Below are 16,897 nucleotides of genomic sequence, written 5' to 3' on the forward strand. Positions count from 1 at the left end.
TACATCTTAACGCACCTGCTTTGGAGAGTCAGGGATCACAGTGCAAGGGGACACTCTGGGTTTGCTGTGTCTCCTGCAGGACAGAGAGCAATGCAGTCAGGAGGATGCCACTGACACCAAAGCCCATTGGTTAACACACAAGCAGATACTAGGCATACAAGCAATGTTGAAGAGACTCAACACAAGAGGTCAGAACAACTGTCCTCAGATATGGGAGAGAATAACAAGCACTATGCTCCTGCTTGCACTCTGTCCTATTGTACGTGTATAGTATGAGAGCAATTGCCGCTATCACTCAGTTTTATATTAAATGTCTGTAAAAGAGCACAGTAGTTAGCAGCCTCAAAGCAATGGGGTCTTATATTAGAACGTCTCATCACTATCCAAAGAAATAATGGTAGGTTCTACGCCTTTGTACTAAATTGTGTACACTGCGTTTGTGTGCCTTTTGGAGAGAAATTAGAGATTGTAAGCACCAAATTGGGTAAGGCCTACCTTGGTAAAAACAAACTTACACCACTGCATAATATGTTGGTGCTATATAAGAACAGGACAACATTTATATATTGCAATCACACAAAAGTTAACACATTCACAAATACATAGTAAAAAAAACAAAAACAAAAAACATTGTCTCTCTTCAGATCCCTTCATATAACAAAATACAAGTGTTACAAATCTTTACTGGAAAGAGACTCTCAATGCTGGTAACAATATGTACTGTATATATGGAGAAAGCAATACTACTGATATTCTACATAAAACCCAGATGAGTTCAAAGTGACTCAACTGGGACTTTAATTCAAGGGCCTGAACCTCATCTTAGAAAGTAATGAATGTTCTCACACAGATTCATAGAGGGTTAGTCTACAAAACAGGAGGAAATCAATTTTGCCTGGTTGCCTTTTTATCTTATGTAATGTTCTTTCATCCATGGGCGACACTGGAACACTGTGGTATAGAATGCAGTAACAAGAGCTTAGACATTTTCAAATTTGCCTTCAAAAGTGAAACTTCCTCAGCTTCCATATCCGCATTGACTGCTGGAACGTAATTTTTTTTATTAAGCGTCCATCGAAGCTGGGTGACAATTTTAGGGCTGTATGCAGCAGTTACTTTATTTAATAGCTAATTTTGAGTCAATTTTCCAGCTTCCAAATCCTCTGATGAACAGATTGGCTGACTGCCCAAAAAAAGGCAATCCTGAAATGGGAGTCCGTTTGCTTCTCTTTTGAGACCAGTGGTTCAAATCTATCACAGACACTAGGGATGGAGGAATTAAAAGTTGGGGGATACATCAGTGATCTCCGGAAGCCAGATCTAGAAAATTTTGCACCACGTTTTCCTGGAGAGGTCTCCCATTCTCAATCTGGAACAGGATGATTGTTATAAAAAATGTCAGTCTTTGAGATTGGAAGGGGTTGTTGTCCTTCAATACTGTTTGCAGGGTCTTTGGACTCCAGAGAAATCAAAGCTTCCAATACATGTGCTGGAACGAGTGGTTTCCAATAGTCTAGATCAAGGATCAAACCCAATCAGACAATGCAAGTACCCTGGTCATAATTAAGACCAGCTGGATCATGCTATGCTCGGTGCTAAACTTTCCAGCAATGAGAGAGTGATTGAGTTTTGGTGGATCTGGTAGTACCGGCCTGACCAAGAAAGTCATGGTTCATAGGCCTCCTAAGCATGTGAGAGAGTTCAGTCCTAATTTAAAATCTCTTAAGTAAAGTCCCCTATCTTGTCTGGCTTTAATAGAGTGGCTCTTAAAACCATGATCCCTAGAGCCAAGAGGTGGTCTGACAGTGTGCTTCAGACCATGCTGGAGACTAGTAATTCAGTTTTGGTCAGAAATTTCTACATGGTTTATTAGACCAACATCTCCCACTGTAAAACAAAGGGGTTTTCTAACACTTCTTTTCAGATGAACTGGCAATTGCTGATCTTGCAAGAAGTTCAGGGACACAGCCCTTTCAGAAAAAAAAATATTTTTGTATTTGATCCAATGCATTTGTATGTCTACCAGTGGACTTCTGAACAAACTGTAACCCATTGAGGCCATATAGCAGTGTCAATGAGACATTTTAGACTTCTTTTCAAACTTCTGGATATTTTATATCCTCCATTTTTTATTTTTTTATATTATATTTTAATACCGTTGTGTATATTCATTAAATAATTCTTATTTAAGGAATATTTTTATATATAAGGTTTTTAAGAGCTACCAAGTTATGCGCTAGGAAAATCCACATATAAATCCGACCGCCCATACACTTGCTGCAGAGGCCGCCGGGAACCCACATCACGACTGGGTGGGCACATGTAAATGCCCGCCCAGTTCTGACATCAGGCACATCACATTGGGTTGAGGATGTGTAAGTGTGTATGCACTTATAAATCATCAGATAGGAATTCAGATAGGTCTTCCTAGTGTGTACCCAGCTTAAGCTCTTGTAAATGCACTTTTTACACATGGTGGTCCAGTGTCCTCCATTGAAATGTTATGAAGATAAGCCAGTAATTTGTGAGGAAATTCTTTCATTAATGGTCACTTGACGAATTACAATTTGCCAGCGCATGTATAAAGCTTTGGCCAAAATAAGGAACAAGGCAATCTTTGCCAATTTAACAAAGAGTCAAATTCAGATCAGGCTAATACACCATTATTGGACAAAAGCTGACACAGACGTGCTATGGTTACCAAAAAGTGTGTTCAGTTTGTCAAGGTAACTTACTTACCTGGTCTGAATAAAGTCTTCATCTTTGTTAAACTGATGTGAATGCCTTACCTACCAAACAACCAACCAAATGATTGATAGATAGGAAAACAGTTTTTTATATTCCCTAATATAAAGAGTGAGGAGTGTTCAGTTTATTTTTGTTTTTTTAAATGAACAATCCAAAGCGGTGTCCGCGTCCCAGGAGAGATGTGTACTCACCTTTCATACAGCGGTTTTTTCACGCTGGTGTCCCGTACATAGTCTATCAGTTGTTTTTGTGTTCGGCCACTAAAGAAAAATATTATGAAATGAATGACTGCAGTTGTGGAAAATGCCTTCTAGATGGCACTAAATCAAAAGAAAGTAAAATTTTATTTGAAATAATCAAACTTGTAATTGAAAGACGACGATTAGACCTGTGTGAGATACTTAGACTGTCGCACATACACTTTACTTAAATATAACTTTTTATTTTTCTTTGCTTACCTGTACCGAAAGGAGGATCCCCGACTTAAGAGAACTGGCCTGGATTTGGGTTTAGGCTGGTCTTGGAGACGGAAGAAGCTGTGATATTCTACACAGATCTTCCAAAACCTCTTACACATATCCCGACTGGGAAGAAGGAATTCTAGAGCATCTTGGTATGGGCCCTAGAAAACAGGACATGAAAACCAATTCTAAGAATAGTACGCTATGATTATACTTTTATAGACAGCACCAATCTCAATACAGTGTGAAATGCTCTATTGCGATTAGAAGGGAAGAGATGTTTCTTTGTTTAAATCTACATTTAGGGGCTGATTCTCAGTAACATGCAAGTCTGTTCTCCATTTAGATCTTACGATATTTCCCGCTGCGTGTGCTCCGCATCCCAGCTTTCCTAAATCTCCACTTTTGGATGAGTAGCTGGGCAGGACATAAGTGTCTTTGAGGGCGTGCAGGCAATTCAGAGGAGATGCAGAGCTGTCTGATTACAGAAGGATCTCTCGTACCAAGGATAGGACTGGTGCAATTGCATGGCTACTTTCACAAGCCAGCAATGAGGCTGCACAGATCTTATCCCACACACACCATGGAGTGAAGCAGGAAAGTGACAACTTGGGAACATTTTTTCCTTGTCAGGTCTCATCCTCAGCAAAAGTGTTAAACCGATTTACCTACTGAGCAGCATTTAGTGCCCACTCCCATTCTTTTCATTGGTTGAAAATCAAACTTTCATATAGGACCAGTCTCAGGCTATATCAAAGTACCAGGGTAAATAATGCTATACATATAACTAATCATTGTGCCTGTAATTAATGCTTTACATATAACTAATCAGGGTGCCTCTAATTAATGCTATACATATAATTAATCAGGGTGCCTGTAATTAATGCTTTACATATAACTAATCAGGGTGCCTGTAATTAATGCTATACATATAACTAATCAGGGTGCCTGTAATTAATGCTATACATATAACTAATCAGGGTGCCTGTAATTAATGCTTTACATATAACTAATCAGGGTGCCTCTAATTAATGCTATACATATAATTAATCAGGGTGCCTGTAATTAATGCTTTACATATAACTAATCAGGGTGCCTGTAATTAATGCTATACATATAACTAATCAGGGTGCCTCTAATTAATGCTATACATATAATTAATCAGGGTGCCTGTAATTAATGCTTTACATATAACTAATCAGGGTGCCTGTAATTAATGCTATACATATAACTAATCAGGGTGCCTGTAATTAATGCTATACATATAACTAATCAGGGTGCCTGTAATTAATGCTATACATATAACTAATCAGGGTGCCTGTAATTAATGCTATACATATAACTAATCAGGGTGCCTGTAATTAATGCTATACATATAATTAATCAGGGTGCCTGTAATTAATGCTATACATATAACTAATCAGGGTGCCTGTAATTAATGCTATACATATAACTAATCAGGGTGCCTGTAATTAATGCTATACATATAACTAATCAGGGTGCCTGTAATTAATGCTATACATATAACTAATCAGGGTGCCTGTAATTAATGCTATACATATAACTAATCAGGGTGCCTGTAATTAATGCTATACATATAACTAATCAGGGTGCCTGGGTAAAGCAGTTGAGACCAGGCACAATCCTACTAATACAGAGAATTTCCTATGTATATTAGAAGTGAAGGGAGCTTTGTGGCGGACTCACATGAACCTCCGGGTGCAGCTTTATAAGGAAGCGGCGTCTCTTAAAGCTCAGCTTACGGATCTTCGACCAGTTAAATGTATTAATCTTTGTGTTACCCTGTGATCCAACACAGAAGAGAGCACATCAGTTATGTAGAGTAAGATTCTTAAAAAACATCCAAGTTACTTTACATAACTGAACTACCAATAACATGCACAATTACTACATATTTAGTGAATAGTATCCAAACCTAATTATACACACACATATTATACACAAACACACGTATATATACACACACACTATCATATAATATACACACACATAATTCAATCACAATCCATTTTTCCATGTTATCTGTCATTATATGGAAAAGGAGACTAGTGTTTGCTGGCTGTAATGTCATGAAATAAGTGTACAGTCAGAAATTTTACAGTTCATAGGAAAATATCCAACCTAACTAACCACAATCTTTTCTCAAATGTCTTCAGCTCTAAAAAGCTCCTGAAGCTGTTGCATAGATTTTATGCATTTCTTTATTATGTGAATAGTACTAAAAGCCACTCTAATTTATTAGCCCAAACATGACATAGCAGTGGTGCTGAGTGGTGCAAACAGGACAAGCTGTGCCAAGCACCTTGGTGAGTCTTGGTGACAAGAGCAATTCTCTAGACTGCCAGGCCTTTAAGGTACAACAATCATAGGAGCTGGGTGTGTGGCATTTTCCTGTAGTTTTATCATTTGTGTGGACAAGGGAAACTTATTATCATGCACAGGGCTCCATTTATTAACAAGACATAACCATGTAAGCACTTAGCAAACAGTGGTGTGGTAAGCCACTATTGTCATTGTACTTACTTCTGCCATCTATAGATGGTGTTAGTATCCACTGATAGCCAATTCTGGAAGGCATCACTGGGTCCCCATTGCTGAGTCCCTGCCTGGTCAGGCACAATGCGCTGAGCAGACGAATGTCGAGCATGCGCATTGCGTGTAATGCCGCAAATCCACTACCCGACCCAGGGAAGACAGTACGATTATGACATCATAATCATACAGTCGTTCCCCTGCAGTGCCTACACTGAATGATCAGTTGGTCAGTGTAGGCACCCTCCATCATCCCCAAACATGGTCAATATTGGCAGATTGACCAGCATGTTCGCGCGATGATTGATGTTGGAAACGACCAGCGGGACCGCGCATCGCTGGTCGTTTCCGACATTTGTATGCTCGATTATGAGCGAGTGAACGATAACGTTATTGTTCAATCGGGTAGTGTATACCCGCCTTTAGCCTGTCGCTGGCAGCAATTGGATGCCAGCAACACAGCAGAGAACTCCGAAGAGGACAGGGACATCGCGTGACCTTGCTGGAGGATTAAATAATGTTAAATGCTGGCAACATATTCATTAATGTGATACTACACTAAATATGCCACCAGCAATGAGTGTTTCGTATACATAAAAGGGTGTGTAGTAGTATAATGCATCCAACTGTACTTATGAATATAAAATACTGGAGGATTAAGTGGTCTTTTCATAGAGCCCTGTTTAGCTGAAAATAAGGCTTTTCACTGTTTTCTGCAATTCATACAGGGGGTTCCCGGGAGTTGCATACTTCCCTGCTCTCTGCCCGGCACCGGCTCCGTCCCATTACCCAACGTCCATTGCAGCAGGTCTGATGTAACCTGCTGCTCTCAGACGCTGACGCATGTGCAGTGGGAAGAGGGCGTATCGGGCTCCCGATAGGTCTGTCAACTCACTGCTTCCAGGGATTGCGGAGGGGCCGGATAGCGCATGAAGATGCCGAACAGGTAAGTCTACATGAATGGCTACTAAACATCACTATATATCGCATCAATGTGATGACATATATAGTAACATTTTTCAGTAGCCACTTCATGTTCTTCATGAATAGAGGGCACTGCTAGCCTTTAGTAACACCTATCTCCTATTACTGAGCACAACTATAGGAGAACATGGCAGCCATAGCCTTTAAGGATCAAAGGGGAAGACACTTTTCATCAATATTTATTTTACTTTACAATAAGTGATATTGTTTTGTACCTGAAAAACCAGCACTCCCATATGAGACACTGACAAATTAATTTTGGCACCTTCCCGGTCAGATGCTAGATGGAAACGGGTTCCATACAGATCTAATCGTCTAGAAATCTCCAGGATCTGAAAGTCTGCATCAGCAGGAGACATACCGCTGCAGGAGGAAATCACAGAGAGAGTCAGTGGTCACACAGTTACACAGATACAGTCCTCATCATGCACCCCCTGATGGGAAAGACAGACAATCTCTGGAGTCAGATATATGTGACATTGAGGGTAGTATTAGTGCTACAAAGAAAAAAGTGTAGGCATTGCCCATAGCAACTAGAGATGTGTGGTTCAGTTTTCCAGAGATCGGAATCCACCCGAATTCCGTGAATCCAGACATATCTGGAGTCACGTTCTGATCTTCCTGCGGTTTGGAATTCGGATTTTAAATTCGAATTTCGAGTTTTGGATTGCAAAAAATGGTACTTGTGTACTTTACGGACTCATTGCAGAGAGAACCCAATGAATGTTTTAAATGGTACTTGTGTACTTTACGTCACAAGTACCGAAAGTTGTCCCCACCTAAAGAAGAAAGTTGTTCCCTTGTAGGCTTGCCATGCTTTGGGCTCGGTGGCTCGCTACGCTCACCACAAGGGTATATTTCCCCCTCTATGGCCACTTGGACGGTAGGTAATGACGCTGGGCACTGGGAATGACGCTGGACGCTGGCTGATGACGACAGGGTCCTCTCCGTGAAGGGGATTTAGACATTACCATGACTGACAATAATAGAGTGTAGGACACTTGGTTTCTCTCTGCAATGAGTTCGTAAAGTACACAAGTACCCAAAAAATACATGATTTTAGCTTTTTAAAAAAACTTTTTACCAATTTAAAAAAAAAAAAAAAAAAAGGAAACCCAGATCCAAACCAAAACAAGAACACTTGAGGGTGGTTTTGCAAAACCAAAACATGAAGATGAATATAGATCCAAAACAAAAATCGGGGTCAGAACATATCTCTTAATAGCAACCAAGCAGATTAAATGAAATATGAAATTGTTACTTTCAGGCTTATACTTATCTAGAACATACAAGAAAATGATCGCTAGAATTTGATTGGCTGACATGGGCAAAGCCTGCACTTCTTTGTTTCAGAAGTTTTAATAAATCTAACCAATTGTGTGCAAGCAGAAACACCTGAACTAAAAAAAAATCTATAACATGGAAATGTCTTACAGGTGCTGACTGTGGCACTGCAATATCCGCTCCTCCAGGCTGTGCTGCCGCTGCAAGTACTGGTTGGTTCTCAGATGCTCTTGGTCCCCTTTCTGATCATAATCCCCAACCTCAGCTGTGGTGGACACAAAATATTAATATAAATGTATAAAACATGACAATAGCCATCTATGGTGAGAGCTCCAATAAAAGGATGCTTCCTGTGTATAAAGATGAGAAAAATGCGCACTTCTGCAGTACAACTCTGTGCATGTGCACAATGACACAACAATGTGTTCACACTTTCATTATATACAAATATTTACACACTCAGTGACCATTTTACAGCTACACCTGCTTATTAATGCAACTATCTATTTCAGCCAATCATGTGGCAACTCAATGCATAAAAGCATACAGACAAGACCAGTAGGTTTAATTATTGTTCAAACCAAACCCCATAATGGAGAAGAAATGTGACCAAAGTGGCTTTGAATGTGGAATGATTGTTGGAGCTAGATGAGGTGGTTTGATTATCTCAGAAAATGCTGATTTCCTGAGATTTTCATGCACCACAGTCTCTCGGGTTTAGAGAGAATGGTGCACAAATCAGAAAACGTCCAGAGCACGGAAGATTTGTGGGACAAAAATCCATGTTAATATGTTAATGATAGATTCAGAGGACCACACAGAGGGCCTGATTCAGACCCGCTCGCGAGTGCAGAGCGCTCGCAAGCGGGTTGATGTTAGCCCAGTGCGCATGCGCACGAGGGAGCCGGCTCCGTCATGCGCATGTGCGAGACCCGGATAGCGACGGCCAAGCCACCACTCCGGGTCTCGCTACAAAGGGGACGTGCGGTCGATGGTGAGTGACAGCACGCCCCCTTTGGTGGGCGTGCCAGGGGCGTGGCTGGCCAGACGGAGGCGTTCCCATGGGAACGCCTACCGTCTGGGGCCGGCCCCACTGACATCACAAGTGATGTCAGTGGGAGTGCTCTCGGCTCTGATAGAGCCGAAAGCACTCCAGGGCTTGCGGCAGACAAGACCCTACCACAAGGGTCTCGTCGCAAGCCTGATGGTCGCTATGGTCTTGATAATTGCGACCATCTTTTTGGCAGCTCGCTATAGCTGTGGGTGGTCACCCACAACGAGGCCGCTCTAAAATCAGGAAGGACGGCCCGGATTCAGAGCGAGAGCTTTGTCAGAGCGTCCGGGTCTGAATCAGGGCCAGAGTTCAGCTAAGAACAGGAAACTGGCACAGGCTCCCCAACACTGGACAGTTTAAGATTGACAAAGTCATCTGACTAATCTTGATTTCTGCTGTGACCTGCACATGGTTAGGTCAGAATTTGGCATAAACATGCATGGTTCCATCCTGCTTTATGCATACATGACTACTCTCCCAGAAAGCTCACAAATTTTCGGGTAACCCCCCGCACCCCCGGTAGAGTAGGCATTGTTCACGCATTTCTGCCCACTTCCTAGTAAAGGGGTCAGAATGGGGAAAATTTCTGCGGCAATCGCAGGTCTCCGTGTAGGGGTGGGCTTAATGATGTGATTCTACATGAAGCCAATCGTGGCAATTTACCATGAGGGGGTAGGTCTTAATTATGTAAATAGAATGGTCACCACCCTCCTGCTTCTCCTCCCCAGGGAGAGAAAAACAAAGGTAGGCAAGTATGGCCTTATGTCAGCGGTTCAGGATGGTGATGGTGTGAGGAAGGTTTTCTTGGTGCACATTAGACACTGAAAAACGAAAAAGGGGCATTGCAGCGCATACAGCTCTCATTGCACGTCGCATTGGGGGTGCTGCATGTCACACTGGGAGCCTGCTCAGCGCTTCCCGAGCGGCCCCAGACTCTCTTTTTACTGTTTAGATGCCGTGTAGAGCTATTCACAGCTGCATGTGAGAGTGGCCTCCCCAACTGTTAGGATGAGAATCCCGGCTCCCACTATGCATGTTGGAGATGACACAGACCTTAGAAAATATCTATCTATATTATATACACACACTTAAGCTGGGTACACACTACAGGATGATGTACCCAGGGGAGGGGATGACATGATATAACGATACATTGCACTGTCCGTACACCCTGCCCAATGTGGTGTACAGCGGCGTAATGTATTGTTCCATGCTGCATTTCGTTGTTCATTGCATCGTCCCATCTGATGTGCAGCACAGCCAATGGAACGGTGCGAAGAACGAACCTCTGGCATGCGCGTCATTGAGTACACACTATGTGATCTGCACGATATATCGTTCCGATCCGAGTCAGAGCGATAGATCGTGCAATGGATCGCATAGTGGGGGTCATTCAGACCCGCTCGCGAGCAAAGGACGCTCGCAAGCGGGTCGATGTTGTGCGCATGCGCGAGACCCGGCGAGCGGCGAGGAATACGTCGCTCGGGGTCTCGCACCAAAGGGGGCGTGCTGTCGATGGTGACTGACAACACGCCCCCTTTGGTGGGCGTGGCTGCCAGACGGAGGCGTTCCCATGGGAACGCTTACCGTCTGAAACCGGCCCCACTGACATCAGTAATTATGTCAGTGGGAGTGATTTTGGCTCTGATAGAGCCAAAATCACTCCTGGGCTTGCGGCAGCGAGACCCTACCGCAGGGTCTCGTCGCAAGCCCGATGGTCGCGATGGCCTTCACCATCGCGACCATCTTTTTGGCCGCTCGCATATGCTGTGGGTGGTCACCCACAGCTATGCGAGCGGCCAGGAGGCCGCTCCATTTTCAGGGAGGAGGGCACTGATTCAGAGCGAGCGCTCTGGTCAGAGCGTTCGGCTCTGAATCAGGCCCAGTGTGTATCCAGCTTTTACAATGGTGTTCTCATTATATAGAGAGTTGATGTCATTTCTATAATGTGACTGTCAGATTAACCTACATGCATACAAAGTTTGTAATTAGATAAATATACAGCATTTTAAAAAGGGGGGGAAACAACTCTGTTGACCTCGTTTATGATGAATAACCACAAAATACAAGCGGAATACTCACACTGCAATAGCAGAGAAATCAGCAGTGCCGTTGTGTTATCACTGCACATTATCCTCTCCTCTGCCAGGTCCCTCTTTATCTGCATAGCAAAAAGATACCTAAAAAAGGAAGGATACGGATTACAAAGTGATCATGTGATAGGTCTGCTGTACTACTGTACACATCATGTACTCTGACCTGGTGTATTCCTCCTGCAGCTGACCCGGATCAGGGGGGAAAAACTTCACAGCCAGACGTAACTTGGCATTCTTCGGCTCTGGAAATATATAGAAAGTTATCATGCACCACTATACAATAATTAAGTTGTTGGACACTGAATGTGTGAGTAATTATCAGTGCTGTCCATCTGGAAAAGCGGCATTCTTACACTTAGTTTAATTGCACATATATGAATACAAAGATAAAAAAAAAATATAGCATAGCATGTTACATAGTTCTAATCCAATTTTATAAAAGCAATGGTGTACAAAACTAGCATAAGCAATGACCAAGTAAATAAATAAATATACTATACAATTGTGTAAATAAGTAAAGTGCATTTGCTTGCATGTTTATCAAACATTTGCATGTGTGCACCCGGGGAAGCTCCTCTTGACCAGAAACCCCCATTAGATCAGTGGTGACCATTGTTTCACTACAGATTAGCTGCATGCATGAGGCTAACCTGGCTGCAGTGTGTGTGTATAATAAATATATATACAGGTTGAGTCTCCCATATCCAAAATGCTTGGGACCAGGGGTATTATGGATATCGGAATATTCCGTATTTTGGAATAATTGCATACCATATTAAAATGTCTTAGGTATAGGGCCCAAATCTAAACACTGAATGCATTTATGTGTTATATACACCTTATACACACAGCCTGAAGGTAATTTTATACAATATTTTTAATAATTTTGTGGCTCTAACAAAGTTTGTGTACATACATGAAATTTATTTATGTGTCATATAGACCTTATACACAGAGCCTATAGGTAAATTTATACTTTATTTTTAATAATTTTGTGCCTTAAACAAAGTTTGTGTTCATCAAACCATCAAAAATCAAAGTTTTCACTATCTCAGTCATGCTAAAAATATTCCGTATTTCGGAATATATGGATATGGGATACTCAACCTGTATGTATGTATGTATGTATATATATATATATATATATTTTTTTTTTTTTTTTCTTCACACACACGCACTACATATACTATGATAGTCAAAACACAGATTGCATAATACAGGGTCAAAAAGAAATGTAAGCATACAAATATTAATTTATATAAGTAAATATGCTACAGAACATTTCATGTCCCTGATGGGATCCAGTCAAAATACCGACTGGATCCCAATACTGTCAGTATCCCGACGGTAAGTACTGGGGTTAAGGGGGAGGAGGGTTAGGTTAGGTTTAGTCATCGGGGAAGGAGGGTTAGGATACTGACCAAGTACCCAAGTGTCGGTATCCTAACCCTGTCGGGATTCTGACCGCCGGGATCCCTTACCCAATCTGTCACAGATCATGGCAGCTCCAGATACTATAGAAACAAGGAGAGCTGGTAACAAAGTAACACTACTGCATTTATACAGTAAATCCACTTTATTGGACCTGATTTAGAGTTGGACACAAGCTTATTTGCGAGAAGTAACAATGGGACTCTAAATTGTCACACTGCATATGCACACGACTCCGCTTTCATTTTTAGCTAATGGAGTCTTATAATTGTGCCCACTTGTGTTTGGTTAGGCTGGGCTGGGGCATAACGTCAGTGCAGTAGAGAGTGGTCTAATTCAGACATGCCTGTATCTTTAATATATACCTTCTAAGTCTAGGAGGTGGCTGCTGCAAGTTTCAATTTGCTATAAGTATGGGACATAGTTCTACAACTTAGATTTAAAGTTGCGTTTATCTTAAGTTACATGTAACTCTACATACAGATACGCCCTGCTATAGTGTTGCAGATGGCGCGGAAAATCAAGACTCACATAGTTTGTGGCACGATGTAACTGGGCGCATCTGTACAGCTGCAGGAATGCACGTGTATGACACGTTTGTGTGTGTGCCAAGCTTGCAATGTCACATTTACCTCTAAACTAGGTCCATAGCCTAAGATTACATACACTACTCTTGTAAGAGGACAATCTTCTCCCCTAGATTTCTTTTACAGAAAGGTATAATTACCAAATGTTCATTAATAATGCTTAATTTTTAGTGACTAGTTTGCTACAGTCATTTTCTATCCATCCCTCCCAGAACAATAACTGCAGAACTTACTGCGCAGCTGCTTGTACACAAATTTCAGAGGCTCCAACCACACCTAAAAATAGGAAAAGATTGGAGAGTTTACTTTTTATGGGCACTCACAGAGCTATATTGTTATAATGGAAAACACAATATTATGGGTGGATCTATCAGTCTCCAGCTTTGCTATACTTACTACTACTCATTAGGGAGACATTCCATAAACCAGTGTAATAATCACTTCCATAAACAACATGAGACAAACAGCTCAGATATATGAAGGGGCTCGTAACACTTTTACATGGCTAAAATATGCACTTGCATTTTGAAATTCGACTTTAAACTGACACTACTACAAATCTTAGCATATAAATGACTTGAGCTAAATTTTGATTCCGGTTTGATAGGTCTAAGCCTTTTTATTAAATCCAAACAAAAATGTAGTCAAATAAAAATCTCTCACAATCATCACATATCAATGCAATAACATCCAATCTGCCTGATGCCATCAGTATTATTGTTCATTTGTAAGGTGCCAGAGTGTTCCGCAGGGATAGCACAGTATGCAAACAGGGACATACAGAAGAGACCTATACACACAGTGCTGGCTTCACAGTCCCCAGGCTTCACACACAGTGCTGGCTTCACAGTCCCCAGGCTTCACACACAGTGCTGGCTTCACAGTCCCCAGGTTGCCTGCAGCGTTCACAAGAGTTAACTTTGGTAAAATGTAATGGTTTGGGATGGTATATACCTACTGTAGGTAAAGTACAAAGCATGCCATGCTCTGGCGCAGTGTTGAGACATGTTTTTGAACATGTGTCAAGTCTCCCCTGAAGCAAATTGAAATGACCTACTCTTCAACAGGTGATTTTTAATGCCGGTGTGTAAGGATTTGGGCTGCACAGAACACACAAGAAAAATTTGGCAAAAGCCCCTTTTAGAAACTAAATTGCTACTTTGAAATGTTACCTCTGATACCCCTTTTCCTGTATCGAACTCGGGATTTGGAACACTCTTCAGACCACTTTTCACACCGCAGTGGCTGTCCGCCCTAGCCCACGCGGCTGTCCGCTCCCAGCTTGCCTTCGATCGGTAAGCCGGGTGTCGGGCTCCCGGCGTAGGTCTAATGACAGGCGTCATTTGCGACCACCGGCTTCCCGACTGCTTCCCCCGGGAAACTCCCCATGCTGTACTCGTTTACAAAAGTCCTTAACCCGTGGCCTTTCCGTGTCCAACCCTGGTTGTTACCCCGGGTTAGATTCCTGGGTCACACGACCTGGGGATATTTTTTTGGGGACAAATTCCACTGAGCTGCGACCCGGATAGACCCAGCAATACTCCGGGTTATTGAGGCAGTGGTAAAGGGGTATAAATTAATTGTGAACTTGCTTTTTAGGTTTATCCTGTTAATATGAGTTTAGAAGGTGTTGGCACATGGATATTCCATTTTCACGCATTCCTTTTCTTCAACTGACAAATTTGTAACCCTCTTTGTATAATATTTATTTACTAACAGATATTTATATAGCACACACATATTACACAGCGCTTTACAGAGAATATTTGGGCATTCACTTCAGTCCCTGCCCCAGTGGAGGTTACAGTCTGTATTCCTTAACACATGGACACACACTATTCATTATCTATCACTAACCAGTTAATCTACCAGTATGTTTTTGGAGTGTGGGAAGAAATTGTAGCACCCAGAGGAAACCCAGGTAAACATGGAGAGAACATACAAGCTCCACACCCTATAAAACCTTGGTCAGGAATTGACCTCATTGCTGTGAGGTAGTAATGCTAACCATAACATACTGCCACGCATAAGTGGATCTATGTATAAAGACAAGTTGTCAGAGAGTACTGACAAATACAAAGACTAGTTGATTGCATAGGTTAGTAGTGGTATAGGAGAAGTAGTATTGTAGGCAGATGTGAGAGGTGGTTATCAAAGAAGAGTTGGAGGACATGTCCTAGGAAGATCTAAGAAGGAGTGAGGGAGTATATTGAGATAGCATTTTAGATGTATGAAGGGGTGGTGTTGAGATCTTTATACAGATGTGCCCTCATACAGCTAGCCTCAATGAACCACCCAGAGTGACTTGCCTTGCATGAATGAGCCGCCAGGTCCCATGCTACTCTGCTAGCGTCCAGTGTCTTTTTTTGCCGAAATTGCATCGAAGTCACAATGTGTTGTGATTGGACGCACCAGCCGAGTGCGTTGATTAATTTGATATGCGACACTTGTATATCTGTGTACACCTGAATCTGTATATGAACCACAATGGAACTTTGGATGAAAAAAAGCTGCGGCCGCAGGACCTCCAGCGCTAGCAGATTTTCATGGGACCTGGCGAGCCGCGAGTGGCTTTTTTAGCGTGACTCCAGCAAAGGACACATCTGTAGGGAAGAGTGAGTGACTTTAATTTAGGAGGACATGGTGAACTACCAAATAAACAGTAAACTCATAATCAGAAGATGAATGAAAGCACAAGAAAGTATATTAGAACAAATAAAACACAATGGAAGCTTACAATAATGCAGAAGTGACCAAAAAACAGACACGTAACATAACTTAGATAAAGTAAATGAAACACTAAGAAAAACAGAGTGTTGACAAGTATTGAAGGGGACACATTAAAGGCAGTATGGCACATAGGGGGTCAATTGAATTAGGTGCGAGTTTGCAAATGTTAGTTTGTTTCATGAAACTCGCACACTTCGCACTAATGCACACACTCTAGAAATGCACAATCCAATTAAAAATACCAATTCGTGCTACTCGCTGTACCACATCATTTACACCTCCACCTACCTGTCCCACATCATTTACACCTCCACGTACCTGTCCCACATCATTTACACCTCCATGTACCTGTCCCACACCATTTACACCTCCACGTACCTGTCCCACATCATTTACACCTCCACGTACCTGTCCTACATCATTTACACCTCCACATACCTGTCCCATTATTTACACCTCCACGTACCTGTCCCACATCATTTACACCTCCATATACCTGTCCCACATCACTTACACCTCTACATACCTGTCTCACATCATTTAACCCATTATTGAGCTTTTTAGAGAAATTCACCTGAAAAGTGACATGTCTTTATAGGCCAAATTAAGCCATTTAAACCCAAGTGCGTTATTATTCGTTAATAGGGGTGTACCAGAGGTTCTGCACTGTGACCTGACATCTACCTGAAAATAAAGATTTGCCCTACCTTGTCACTTGCTCAGGGGGTGTGCACAAAACAACGTGAATTTCCTCTGAAAAAGCTCTGCAAGTTTGAAATTGAATTGCAACTGAAATTCGCAGTGCGAGTTCGACACAAGAACGGCTTGCAGGACCCAACTTGCACCTAACTGAATTAACCTCAGAGTGTAGATGTAAAGGAAATGCTGCTAGCCAGTCACCAAAATCATCTTTTAGCAGATGGGAGGAAAACAGCAAAGTAGAAAATAGAAAGTGCTTAACCTGTGAAG

General features: G+C 41.9%; 1 protein-coding gene across 1 annotated transcript in view; it reads right to left on the bottom strand.

Annotated features, from left to right (window-relative positions):
- FARP2 (FERM, ARH/RhoGEF and pleckstrin domain protein 2) overlaps positions 1-16,897 on the bottom strand; it is a 95,308-nt gene that overhangs the window by 47,962 nt on the left and 30,449 nt on the right. Inside the window, exons 4-12 of the mRNA XM_088479221.1 lie at positions 13,432-13,474; positions 11,344-11,422; positions 11,167-11,264; positions 8,181-8,295; positions 6,962-7,109; positions 4,917-5,012; positions 3,207-3,370; positions 2,940-3,008; positions 16-73 (exon numbers count right to left, since the gene is read on the bottom strand). Of these exons, the coding sequence (XP_088335347.1) occupies positions 16-73; positions 2,940-3,008; positions 3,207-3,370; positions 4,917-5,012; positions 6,962-7,109; positions 8,181-8,295; positions 11,167-11,264; positions 11,344-11,422; positions 13,432-13,474 (870 nt within the window). The remainder of the gene's footprint in view (positions 1-15; positions 74-2,939; positions 3,009-3,206; positions 3,371-4,916; positions 5,013-6,961; positions 7,110-8,180; positions 8,296-11,166; positions 11,265-11,343; positions 11,423-13,431; positions 13,475-16,897) is intronic.

This window comes from Taudactylus pleione, unplaced genomic scaffold (assembly GCF_031769625.1).
Source record: "Taudactylus pleione unplaced genomic scaffold, aTauple2 ptg000229l, whole genome shotgun sequence".
NCBI lineage: Eukaryota > Metazoa > Chordata > Amphibia > Anura > Myobatrachidae > Taudactylus > Taudactylus pleione.